Source organism: Aquila chrysaetos, chromosome 2, assembly GCF_900496995.4.
Source record: "Aquila chrysaetos chrysaetos chromosome 2, bAquChr1.4, whole genome shotgun sequence".
In the NCBI taxonomy this organism is placed as follows: domain Eukaryota; kingdom Metazoa; phylum Chordata; class Aves; order Accipitriformes; family Accipitridae; genus Aquila; species Aquila chrysaetos.
In genome coordinates, this window is record NC_044005.1 from 42,768,198 (window position 1) to 42,780,507 (window position 12,310).

Below are 12,310 nucleotides of genomic sequence, written 5' to 3' on the forward strand. Positions count from 1 at the left end.
AAACTGGCTTTCCACCTCACACTCCCTTCATGTTTCTTCAGGTTCATAGATTTTACCAGATTTGTTCTCTCTTTACAGAGAAGCTTGTGTTGACTTAGAAATCCAAAGAACTTTGGGCCTTAACTTGGGAATACCTGTGCATGAGGAAAAGCAACCCCAAGGGCAAGGAGGTGATCAAAACCTAGGATCTTACATTGCTGAGGATGTTGCGGTGCAGGGCTGTGCCATGAATGTTGGAGCTCTCAGTGTTCCACAGACGAATGGTGTTGTCAGATGAGCAGGTGATGAAGGAACCAGGGGGGAGGCATGACTGATTGTTGTCCTTCACCTCTGGATACATCTAAGGGCAGGTAAAAATCAACGCCTGAATGAGACTGCCTGGCACCTGGCATCCTAGACACTGGTAGCAAGTTTCAAAACAAAATGAGATAAAAGGGCTGTGCTCTCTGTTTTGTAAAGGCGAGAGCCAGCCAGTTCTCCTAATGAAAACCTGTTTGCAGACCAGAGCTTCGTATTCACTTCAAACAAATGCTCATTTCCCTGAACGTAGAACATCTCCTTAAGAAGCATGCAACAAGCCAGCATCCTTTGTTTCTAATAGTTCAAAGAGAGCACCTCAAAGAGCACGCAGCGACGACCATGCAACAACAACCTTGCACTGCTGTTTGCAACTTTCAACTACTACTGTCAATTTATAATCCAGAAGGAAATGGTGAGATGCAATTAATAAATAATTACAAAAAGAGTCCTCAACCTCTTCCCACTTCCTTTCCACTTCCCTCTTTCCTGATCACTGTTGGACATATTTCAACATATTAGCAATTACATTGTTTCCTACACCTCCCTTCCTTCCCTCTGTCCCTTTGAGGGAAAGCCAACTAGACAGACTGGAAGATGACAGCCACTTGAGAGGCTAATTCTGGATGTCCTGGTAAATAGGTTAAGAAGGATCAGAGTTGAGATCTTATCACTTGTTTCATTCCTTTGACTTTGGAGCACTTGCTCACCACAGACCTCAAACAATTTTATTTCAGGTCAGCAGTAAACTCTTGTGCATTTTGTGAAAGGAGCCCCTGCATTCAGCTTTGTCCAGTTCTGCTCCTTCTCCCACCTCTCACCTTTCAATGGTGAGATTTTTTTTCCAGCAACACACTGCATCTAATGCATTTGGTCAGCCATTGCAGTGCAGCCAAAGAACTGTTCCCAGCTCCAACTCAAGCCCTGTAGCAACCACACTAACCACAGGAGGAAATTTGAGTCAACTCTTTCTCTCTGCAGTAAGTGCCTGCATTCAAATTTGGAAGCTCTTCAGATGACTTCCTCAGCTGCAACTTGCAATCCAAAACTTGTGTCTTCAGACAACATACCTCAATATTCCACACGCAGGAAGAGTGGTACAAAGCAGAGTACACCTTGCCCACTTTCTTCGGGTCTTTGACATCCCACACATACAGGCTGTGGTCATTGTATACACAGGAAAGCCACTGGTTGGTGGGGTCAAAAGTCAAGGCAATCGTGTCTGGATACTTCGCATCAGCCATACCAGAGAAAAGACGACTGCACAAAGAGAGAACAACAGCCTGGTTAACTTGCGCTCTCTTGGAGTCAGAGCAAGGATGCGAAGCATGAGAGCTCAGATTCTCCCCCAGGGCACTGGCAAGGTGAACAATACACTGTGGCATATATAGGCAGACAGAGTAGCTGGCTGGGAAGACCTGTCTCTTGAACAACCAGAGTCCCAAAAGAATCCTGAAAGTCCCATGGCAAAAGTCATTCTCCTTGCCATCCAACTCAGAGTCCCACCACAGACAGGCGACCGACTTTCCCTGAAGAAGGCCCAAACAGGACACTTGATCATCACTGTGGATCATCATCATTTACTCTTATATATCTAGGTGGTAAAATCCAAGTCAAATAATCTCAAAACAAAGGGAAGGGGGAGGATCATCTTTTGGTGGGTACTATATTTTGTTTACTGATTGCAGGAACTGCTCTTTTGTGGGACCAAGCAGAAGAGTAAGTACTGCACTCAACAGACAGGAGCACACCAGCACAAGGGACAAAGGAACGATTCATTTCAGCGGCCGCTTGTCTGACATGCTTCCCTTCCACCCCTGCCCCACACACAGGCCAGCTTGGTGCTGCTCGCAGGAGCTCATGAGATGGGCACAGTCTTTTCGAGATAGGCAAGCTCTCTGATGCAAACTTAAAACCAGAGGAATTCTGCAGAACAAGAAAACGCCTCTTTCCCCAGGTTAGACCAAGATCACGCCTTGTGAACCCTGTATCTCCTCTAGAGGGGTCCTGCTGCCATGCACGTAAAGAAGGAGCTTCTCTCTTGACCTGAGGTGAACACAGCCATCCCACAATGATGTTAATGATACTGAATAAGGTAACCATAGCCAGAGTGCCAGGGTGTTGAGAGCAGGTAATTTAAAAGGACTGATGGAGATGCTGGGATGAGGGCCAAAGTGCATGTAGCACACCAGACAGTTGGCGCCCTGCTTCTGCAAGTGCACAGCTTTGAGGACTAGAAGAGTGCAGCCCAGATCCTATAGAAAAATCAAGTCATTGATACAGTTGTGGGCAGTTCATTGTGGGCAACTGGCATCCCACAGAGAGACTCTGGCATGCATGGGAATATAAGGAGTCCTGTGTTTTCAAGCTTCTTTGGAAGTCATTAAAAAAAAAAAAATATTGTTAAGATTGTAATCAGCGCTACAAATACATGTTTAAGAATCACATTAATATTTCTGCTCAACTGATGCATGACAGCAGCAGAGAGTATTTTTAAAGGGTCCATGTATACAATTGCTTGACTTTAGCACTACCAGAAACTGGTAACATTTTAAATTGAGAGAGTTCCTTCTTCAGCTCCCTTACTGGAATATCATTATCTCCCACTGACCTTCTGGAGGAGGACTATACAGTGCACTGTTTAAGCCTTTACCTCAAGTTCCCAAGAAAAGTTTAGAGAAAACCTGTTGACACATGAAAAAAACAAAACAAAACAAAACAAAAACCACAAAACCCATGAACCCAAAAAAAGAGTATGTATCTGTAGACATGGGAACTCCAGATATCCAGCGGAACGATGGCTGGTAGATTCATACACCATTGGATTTCTTTCCCCACTAGTGACAGAAGTGAAAGAGGGCAACAGAAGAAGATTGGGAAAGCCTCCAACCAGGACTGGCAAACAGCAACACAGGAAGCGTTTGCTCTAGCATAAGCCTCCGCAAGCTGGCAGACAGAACTGTATGGAAATCACATTACCCACCTCAGAAGGTGAGAAACAGAGAGCCAAGGCAGAAGATACTGGAGCAAGGAAAACAAGACAACAGAATGCACAAGATTGAGGGAGGAGAAAGACTACAGACAATAGTTGATTTGGGTCTATAAAAGATTGCAAGGGAGCCTTTGAAAAAATGACCCATCAGAGCCTGGGCATCCCTCAGCAACATCATTATATTGCTACGGAGGAAAGTCTTCAGCCCCTACCCATGATAAGCAAAGGATGTGCCATGGTACAGGAACAACTGGAGTGTGCCACAGCATCCTGTGCTCACTGCCTGCTTGCTCATAGCAACCAATTTCAAAAGGCCACCAGACCCGAACAATCCCAGGGAGATGAGGAGCAAGATACGCTGTGTAGTCCAGCGACCAGCTTTGGGCTGTAGCCCAGCCACACAAGGCAAGGCTGCAACAACTCAGGGAGATCTGCAACAGGCTGCCAACTTTAATCCATAAAAAGAGCACACTCCAGATGGCAAAGGTCTGGGGAACAGTTCTAAGCCCCCACAAGCCTCCCTTGCTCCCTTCCACCCTCTCCATGGTACCTGGCCTCAGTCACACTCGCGATGTCTGTTCCCAAGAAGTGCGGCTTCGGCAGTGTGGTGACAAAGTGAAGGTTCAGAGGGTTAAAAATCCGCACAGTGCCGTCAGCGCAGCCACAGAAGATGTAGTCATGATTCACAGAGATGCAGTTTGCCACAGTGGTCTGAGGAGAACACAGCACACAAGAAGGTGAATAAGCAATGCGCTCTCACTTCAAAGGTCACCCGACACATGACAGGGAGAATAGCAAATTGACAGACAAAGGAGTCATGGTCGGAAGAGCTGAAGTGAAGTCGAGCCCTGGGAGTAAGGAAAAGCCTAAAAATCCATTTTTCCTTTCTGAAGAGTTTCCCAGCCAAGGTCCATTGCAGATTCCAAGTGGTTAAGGAAAGAGCCCGGTTCCTCTGTCACCCACTGTGGTGGGAGGTCAGCAGAGCTACAGATTTGCTCCAGCTGAGTCTTACTCTGAACGTGGTTTTTGTTCCTCTGTGACATTCAGCACCACTGGCAGGCAAGCAGCACCTCACCCTGTACTAGCATGCCAATACATTACCTGTCACAAGGCGATAAGAAAAGAAAAAAAATGGATTTTCTTCCCCTCCCATTGGGATCCGTACAAATGGCAAAATGGTACAAAATGGAGTGTGGTGATAAGGGGATGGGTTCAATGCAAAATTTGTTTTCCAACTTACTGTGAAGCTGTCTGTATTCTGAGCGAGAGTGAAAAGCAGATTTTAGAGAGGAAAGAAAAGAAGAGGCATTTCACTTGAGTGAAAGCGTGGAAAGATTTTTCCCTTCATTTTAATACACTAGATCCTTTCAGGTGGGCATCTTACATTCAATTGAAAGGAAAATAAGCTTGATCAAATTCTTAACTATGGGCCAACCTGGTGTTTAGAATAGCCAAACCAAACAGTACATTGGGAACCTGCATTTGAGATGCACAAGCCAAGTAAGACAACACAGAGTGGGTAGAAATCAGAATCCTTCTAAAACTCATACTTGTCCAGGCCAAGCCAGGAGGGACAACACAGGAGTTGCCAAAGCTACATAAGGACACTGCTTTGCCAGAAGAGCAATAGCTGTAATGCTGAGGCTTAAGAATGAAAAAGCCTCAATGATTAATAAGATCCCTTTGCCAAGACACAACGCTATTTTTGCCTGGCCTTCTAGACTAAGTCACAAAGTGGCAGAGGCCCAATGGCTTTCACTGCTGGTGGTCAGCTTGCACTCCAAGTGCCTTTATTGTTTGTTGTCCCTGCTCTGCTCTGCTTCAGCAGACACAAATATTGCAGGACAGGAGGATGTAAAACTCACCCTCAGCTCCACCCACTTGTCTAGCAGCCTTTTTTCATTGAATTCACAGAGCAGGCCTGAGGATGTGATACAAAAGGTGCTGTCAGCTTTTTTGCCCCTTCCACAAGCCACGTCTGCAAAGAAGTTGTTCCTCAGTTCTCCAAGCAATCCCGAGCGACCTAGCAAGGGGACTGTGGCATTGACCTACCAATAAAAAACAGTTTGTTAGAAATAGAGCGCGGCACTCCAGGCAGGCAGATGTTTTTTAGAACATCGAGCCTTGAGCGCTGAAGTGCCTCAAAGAAAGAGAGCTGCAAACAGCCTACAAGGAGAGGTAGTGACATGTTTTACTTGCTGCAGACCCACTGGTTGCACAGTGTATTGGAACCATCAGTATTAGCATATCAGTGGAACAGAACACTATTAGTGCCACCAAAACTGCGCATCCAAACACATGACCCAGAGACAGCAGATCAATTACTGGAAGAACAACCCTTCCATGATCAATCTGTGATTTATACCAAATGCCAAAGCAGGGTCCAAGCACGAAATAGGAACATCTGTTCATGAGTACCAGAAAAATTATCATACGTGGATTCTGTCCCCCAGAGAGGAATAGAACAGCTAAAAGTTTAAACACTTTAGTTGACGCTTCAAAATAACACTCACAATCTTTTGAGATGCTCATACCAACATCACACAGTTCTCCCCACCTCTGTGCTCCAAGGAGTTCAATGACTGCAGCTCTTTTCTAGTTTTTTTGTCCTTCGGTACATGTAATTACCGAAAAACAAGCATGCTGCTATACAAATTCAGGAACCGTGCCCTACCTCAGTACAGGGTAAGACAAGCTTTTGGCACCTTTTAGTGCTACCAGCCCATGGGGAGACTGAGACTTGAGAGCCAGGGGTGGAGGGCTATCCTTGAATCCCAGCAAAATCAAAGAGTTCCCACTTTTCACAGCTCACTGGGGCAAAATCTACCCTGCTGTAAGATGGAAATGCCTGCTTACAGCTTGGCCTTGATGCACCTTCTCTCACCTTGGAGGTTTTGCTGTCATCCAGGTACCAGAACTTGATGTGTCGATTTCCAGCAGTGACAAAGTAACTGCAGTCCTCCGAGAATGACACAGCTGTCACTTTACTTGAGACTTTGTTGGCTGCCACTACGATGTTTTTCTGGAAACATAATTGTTTAGATAGCTTAATTTCTTTGCTCAGAAGCAAAGGAAACTCATTTTAATTACAGGCACATATCCAGTACAAGTGCAGCAGCAGGGAAAAGAACCTGCATTAGCTGGGAGCATTGATTTGGCAGATAGTGCAATTCATGTTTCCATTCAATTCCACTTCCACATTGACTGGGATCAAGAACAAATCAGCAGGCACTAGTGCCTGCAGGAACTTGCTGTCTGAGCCATGACAAACATGTTGGTTTCACAATCACCAGGAGCTCAGAGCAAACCCATTTCCCTTTCTAAACAGCAAAAGCATATGTATGCCAGCACAAGGAGGAGCTCTCCCAGCCTCCAGGCAGCAATGAGGGCAAGGCACTCAAGATGGGGAACAGGTATTTTCTGCAGGGAAAACAGTACTGGTTCCTCTATAAATTCTCTCTTCTCTTTAAAGACATGACGCTTTATCGAAAGACCCAAAACACAAAAAGACCATACCTGTATTGGAAGGGACAAAGCAAGCAAAATCTGGTACACCTCAAACGTGCACCCCAAAACATCAAAGAGTTCGGGAAAGGAGGAAGAACACAGCAGGGACAGAAAACAGGAACGGACACTGCCCAAGCAGAATGGTCAGATGGCAGGAGCTCCCCGTCCACAATACCAGCGCTCAGTTTTCCTCCCCCTGCCTCTTCCCAGGGATTGGTAGCAGTGAGAATAAAAAAAGTTTTCCCCCTGCCTGTGGTGGGTTTTCAACCACGCAGCACATAGTTGACAACAGTGCACCACTTTTTATTCTCACTCTGTTTCCTTTACCCTTCCTTTTAGGGACTCGGTTGCTCCCAGTCTTCCCAACGCAATGCCCTCAGCACACAAACCATGTCACTCTAAGGGGCCCATTGGACTGCAGGCTGATAGAACTGAAGAAACCAGCAAGAGGAGCCTATGCTGCTGCACCATCACTATGGAGGACCCCCAAACCCAGACTGGGGGAAAATCAAGGGGGACAGCCATTAACATAACTTCTTTCAAGAGAGTGCACAGAGAAAGGCTTAGAACACTTGCAGACCTCAACATCTGGATCACTGCTGTGGCCTTTCTTTAGGGAAGCAAAGGGACCCTACAGTCAACAGGGGTTTTCTTTTCCGTCACAGTCAAATGACTAAGTCTCCCAACCAGGAAAAACAGGGAAATCAAAGCAGCAGCACAGTGGATAGAAGAAGGGTTGTGGTTAAAAGTGCAGGAAAGTGCTTCAGGAGATCTGTTTGCACATCTTGGTCTCTTACTCTTCTTTGACTTTGGTCAGGTAAAGTCTGCCCAGTTTTGGTACCCAGCCTGCAAAATAAAGGCTAGCTGGACCTCGCGATAGTCACAGTCTAGAATGTATGCTTAAAGTGCGTGATTTTTAGAGCAGAAGAGTGAGACAGTCCTTACCTCACAAGCTCTCACGCACAGAACTATAAATAGGATCACAGTGAATAGAAAAACCTGCATAAGCAAGGGAAAACAAAGCCACTTGTACTGTCCCACACATGCCATGCATTATGACCATCTCCAAGTCACTACTTTCATTTGTATAACTAGAAAGAACCAAAAGGCTGAGCACTCGATTTTCAACACTGATAGACACACTTAACATTTTATCACTACACAGTTCAGCTATACAAAAAAAATAGCAAGGTCAAACTTCAGCTCATGCAGGAGAGAACTAACAGTGAGATCTTAAATTATAGCTCAGGAAATGCGATGAAGAGTAACATACTAAATGAGCACAGACTTACAAGCTGCAAGAGAAGAGAAGGCTCCGGGGAGACCTTATAGCAGCTTTCTAGTACTTAAAGAGGGCCTACAGGAAAGATGGGGAGGGACTCTTTATCAGGGAGTGTAGCGATAGGACGAGGGGTAATGGTTTTGGAACTGAAAGAGGGTAGATTTAGATTAGATATTAGGAAGAAATTCTTTACTGTGAGGTTGGTGAGACAGTAGAACAGGCTGCCAGGAGAAGTTGTGGATGCCCCATCCCTGGAACTGTTCAAGGATGGGTTGCATGGGGCTTTGAGCAACCTGGTCTAGTGGAAGGTGTCCCTGCCCATGGCAAGGGGTTGGAACTAGATGCTTTTTAAGGTCCCTTCCAACCCAAACCATTCTATGATCATGTGAGATTTAACAGATGCATTGAAATTTTTTTTAAATCGCATCTCTTTTAGAGAGGGTTACAGCACCTGAAAAGGTAGCAGGAGCTGAATAAGTGCTTAGCATTTATTAATACAGAAGAGTCCAAGCCTACTGACAATAAATGTTTCTTTTCTTATAAACAAACAGCACACACTTAAATGTTTTCTAGAGGATAAGACATGGGCTTTGTTTCCCCAGAGAGCTGCCCCAACCCAGTGGCAGGCAGACCTCCATCAGCTTTCACCCACTGTGATTTCTCTATGTTCCCTTTCTCAATTATCAAGGACGGGATCAGATATCACAAACTCTGACACAACAAAACCAAAACAAACCAAGAGCATCCACTACACCACAAAAGAAATCCCTGGCTGACAAGAGTTTCCTTCCTCAACCTCATAAATTAGTTTTTAATAAGCCTCTAAAAAAGCACAAGTCTTTGACAAGGTTTCAAAGTCCAGGCTTTTCTGGCTGGACAGCAAGATGTCACACGTCTCCAAGTATAAGAATATCCCCTCACTGAAGTGACTTAGACCTTCCCTAAGGGACCACAGCTTGCTCTCATGTCCAAACTTGTCTGTGTCTATGAATGTCAAAAACAAAACAACAACAGAATTAAAAAAAAGCAGAAAGCAAGATGGAATTGAAATAGTTTACAGTCAGACTGTACACTCCTTTTAATTTAGCAACACCCTGTGGTCCACCCAACCTCCTAGAGAACTTACCTTCCATGACCACACGTTGACAATCATGTCGTGCTGGTACCCCACTGAAACAATGTACTTGGAGCTGGGGGAGAAGGCCACACAGGCCACACCATACTTGTGCTCCTGTAGCTCAGCCACCTGGGTTCGCTCAGCCACATCCCATACCCGAACCGCTGGCATGTGTCCACTCTGGAGGGGACAAGAACAGACATCGAACAGGAAACGTAACCCCCAAGGTCAGTTCTGACAGATTTGAGCACGTAAATGTGTGGAGGCTTGGAAAAAAATGTCTAGATGGTGCATTCACAATAGGGTTAGAGCTTCCTTCGATTCTTTAAAGCCCAGGTTGAGACTGACAACCTAAGGAGTATATGCATTTCAACAGGTGTATGAAAGAATTAATACAATCTCCTCTGCTTTAATCCCTTTCTTATGCTACTCACAAAACAGCCAGAGACTAGAACAATATTTTTGATGCACATCCCTGATCTTTGCAATGGGAACTCACAGCCAGCTCATGAAAAGGATTATAATGGATCTTATCTCTGGACTCAGTGAACCAAAAGGCCCTCACATCCTCTGGACCTAACGCAACGTGGACATCTGACACCTCAAGCTAGGTCATGCCATACAAAACCATGACATGACTGTTGTGATAACTATCACACGCCATTTGAGGGTGGCCTCTGGGACACTAGCAGCATCATTTCTGTCACAAAGGTAACACGCGGGTGCACGCTGCCTGAAAGAGTAAGGGCAGGGTAGTGTCAGAGAAAAAGACATTGAGGGAACAGAGCCTCTGGTTTTACGCTTGTTCTCCAGAGAAACAGAAAGTCATAGACTTCAGAAATACCATTTCAGCACCTTCTGCCAGACAACTCCATTCTTTTGTTTAATTGTTTGTTATTAAACCAAAATAAAAGAAGGCACACAAGATAAGCTGAAATGCTGGCCAAAAACGTGCCTGATGGGCAAATCCTACTGAAGAGCCTGCTCATGATTTCTCATTGAAGTCTGTCAAAACAGTAGCTTACAAGATAACATATCCATGGCAACATGGCAAAACGGTACCTTTTCTGATCAGTTTTAAGTAAGTCATTTGATTGTGTGGGAGAGGCAAGTGTGATCACAAGGAGAAGTCAAAGCTTTAAAAACTCAGAATTGTGCATGTTTTAATCGCCTGTCGTGGTTTAAGCCCAGCCAGCAACAAAGCACCACGAAGCCACTCACTCACTCCTTCCCCTCCCAGCCCCAGTGGGATGAGGAGGAGAAAACATAATGAAAAGCTCGTAGGTCAAGACAAGGACAGGGAGGGATCACTCACCACTTTTGGTCACAGGCAAAAGACAGACTCAACTTGGGGAAAAAACGAAATCAATTTAATTCACTACCAATTAAATCACAACAGGATAATGAGAAGTAAAACCAAATCTTAAAACACCTTCCCCCCACCCCTCCCTCCTTCCCAGGCTCAACTCCACTCCCGATTTTCTCTACCTCCTCCCTGCCCCGAGTGGGGCAGGACAGGGAATAGGGGTTGGGGTCAGTTCATCACACATTGTCTCTGCCGCTCCTTCCTCCTCAGGGAGAGGAAAAAGGTTTTTCTTCAGTGTGGGTCCTCCAATGCCTGGAAAGGCTCAAGTTCTGCGTGAAGCACTCCCTGCACTCGGGGCACTCATAGGGTCTCTCTCCCTTATGGATCCTATGGCGGGTGACGAGGTTGGAGAAGTCATTGAAGGTCTTCCACAATCTGGGCACTTGGTAGGATCATTGTCCTATGTGATTTCTTTGGTGGCGTCTCAGGCTGTTTCTCCAGCAGCAGGTCTTCCCACCCTCTGGGCATTTATGGGTCTTCTGCTTGGCATGGGCCACCGGCTTGCTCATGGCTGCGTGGGTGTTCTTCACACCACCCCCTTGTCTCATCGGTATCTGCTCCTTCTTCCTCTCAACTTCTCCCCCAGCACCTGGGGTGGTTGTCTTGGCTTCAGCTGTGTGCTCTTGGTGCCATCGTGGAGGACTTGCTGATGCCTCCTGAGGTGAGACCTCTTCCAGAAGGTCTTCTCACAGCGTGAGCAGGGGTACGGTCTCTCTCCCATATGGATGCATTGGTGGGTGATGAAGTCCAAGCGCCAGGAGAAGCGTTTCCCGCACATGGTGCAGAGAAAGGGCTTCTCCCTGGTGTGTGTCCTCCAGTGACACAGGAGGACCATGCTCTGCGTGAAGCTCTTCCCACAATCCAGGCACTTGAAGGGGTTCCCTCCTGTGTAGATCCATCAGCAATGGGTCAGGCTGCTCCCCCAGGTGAAGATCTTCTTGCAGTCCACACACTTGTACACCTTCTGTGTTGAGCTACTCCTTGGTTGGGTTGCATCTTCTTGAAGGTCTTCAGCATACGTCCCTTTGAAAGAGCATTTTTGAGATCTTCTTGGTACTTGGCTACCTTGCTTATCATCCGGCTGATGCTGAACATTGTGGTCTTTGCCCACCTTGGGGCTCTGGGGCTCCTCTCTGGGTCCTTCCAGCATCACCCTGTGCTCTTCCATGGGCTGGGACTCCTTCTTCTCACTGTCTGTCCAATCACCTGTGGGATGTGGCGAGGGGTGATGCTCCTGGGGGCGGGGGGCTGCAGGGTGCTCGGTGGTCCCCATGGAGGCGGATCCTCATGTGACCCAGATACAGTGAATCCTTCCTTCTCTTCCTCCATCCCTCCTCTTCCTGCTGCTCCTCCATCTCTCCTCCTTCTCCATCCTCCAACCCCCCAGCCGGCTCCCCAATTATATACTGAGCATGACATCCCATGGTATGGAATATCCCCTTGGCTAGATCAGGTCAGCTGTCCTGGGTGTGCCCCCTCCCACCTTCCTGTGAAAATAACTCCATCCCAACCAAAACCAGGACATTGTCTTGTTCGAAAGCTTTGCCAAGCAACTGCTTGTGGCCTGGAAAAACACCATGGTCAGATTTTAATGCAGTTGGTACAGTTCTCCCTCCTGCAAGGTAGAGCTCAGGTCTCAAGGTGGCTGGCAAGATGTAACAATGAGCTGAATCAGCTGCTCTTCAAAGCAATTGCTGTACTTAAACACATACATACATATGTATGTATATACATACATATATATGTTTC

The 12,310-nt window shown here is 46.3% G+C and overlaps 1 protein-coding gene across 8 annotated transcripts in view; it reads right to left on the reverse strand.

Annotated features, from left to right (window-relative positions):
• MAPKBP1 (mitogen-activated protein kinase binding protein 1) overlaps window positions 1-12,310 on the reverse strand; it is a 107,935-nt gene that overhangs the window by 37,111 nt on the left and 58,514 nt on the right. For 7 of the 8 annotated variants that reach the window (XM_030038191.2, XM_030038234.1, XM_030038243.1 and 4 more), the window contains 7 exons: window positions 9,205-9,375; window positions 6,174-6,311; window positions 5,155-5,337; window positions 4,530-4,547; window positions 3,840-4,000; window positions 1,368-1,557; window positions 194-340 (listed from right to left, as the gene is read on the reverse strand). In XM_030038191.2, the coding sequence (XP_029894051.1) occupies window positions 194-340; window positions 1,368-1,557; window positions 3,840-4,000; window positions 4,530-4,547; window positions 5,155-5,337; window positions 6,174-6,311; window positions 9,205-9,375 (1,008 nt within the window). The remainder of the gene's footprint in view (window positions 1-193; window positions 341-1,367; window positions 1,558-3,839; window positions 4,001-4,529; window positions 4,548-5,154; window positions 5,338-6,173; window positions 6,312-9,204; window positions 9,376-12,310) is intronic. The other variant, XM_041118294.1, reaches the window with a different exon arrangement.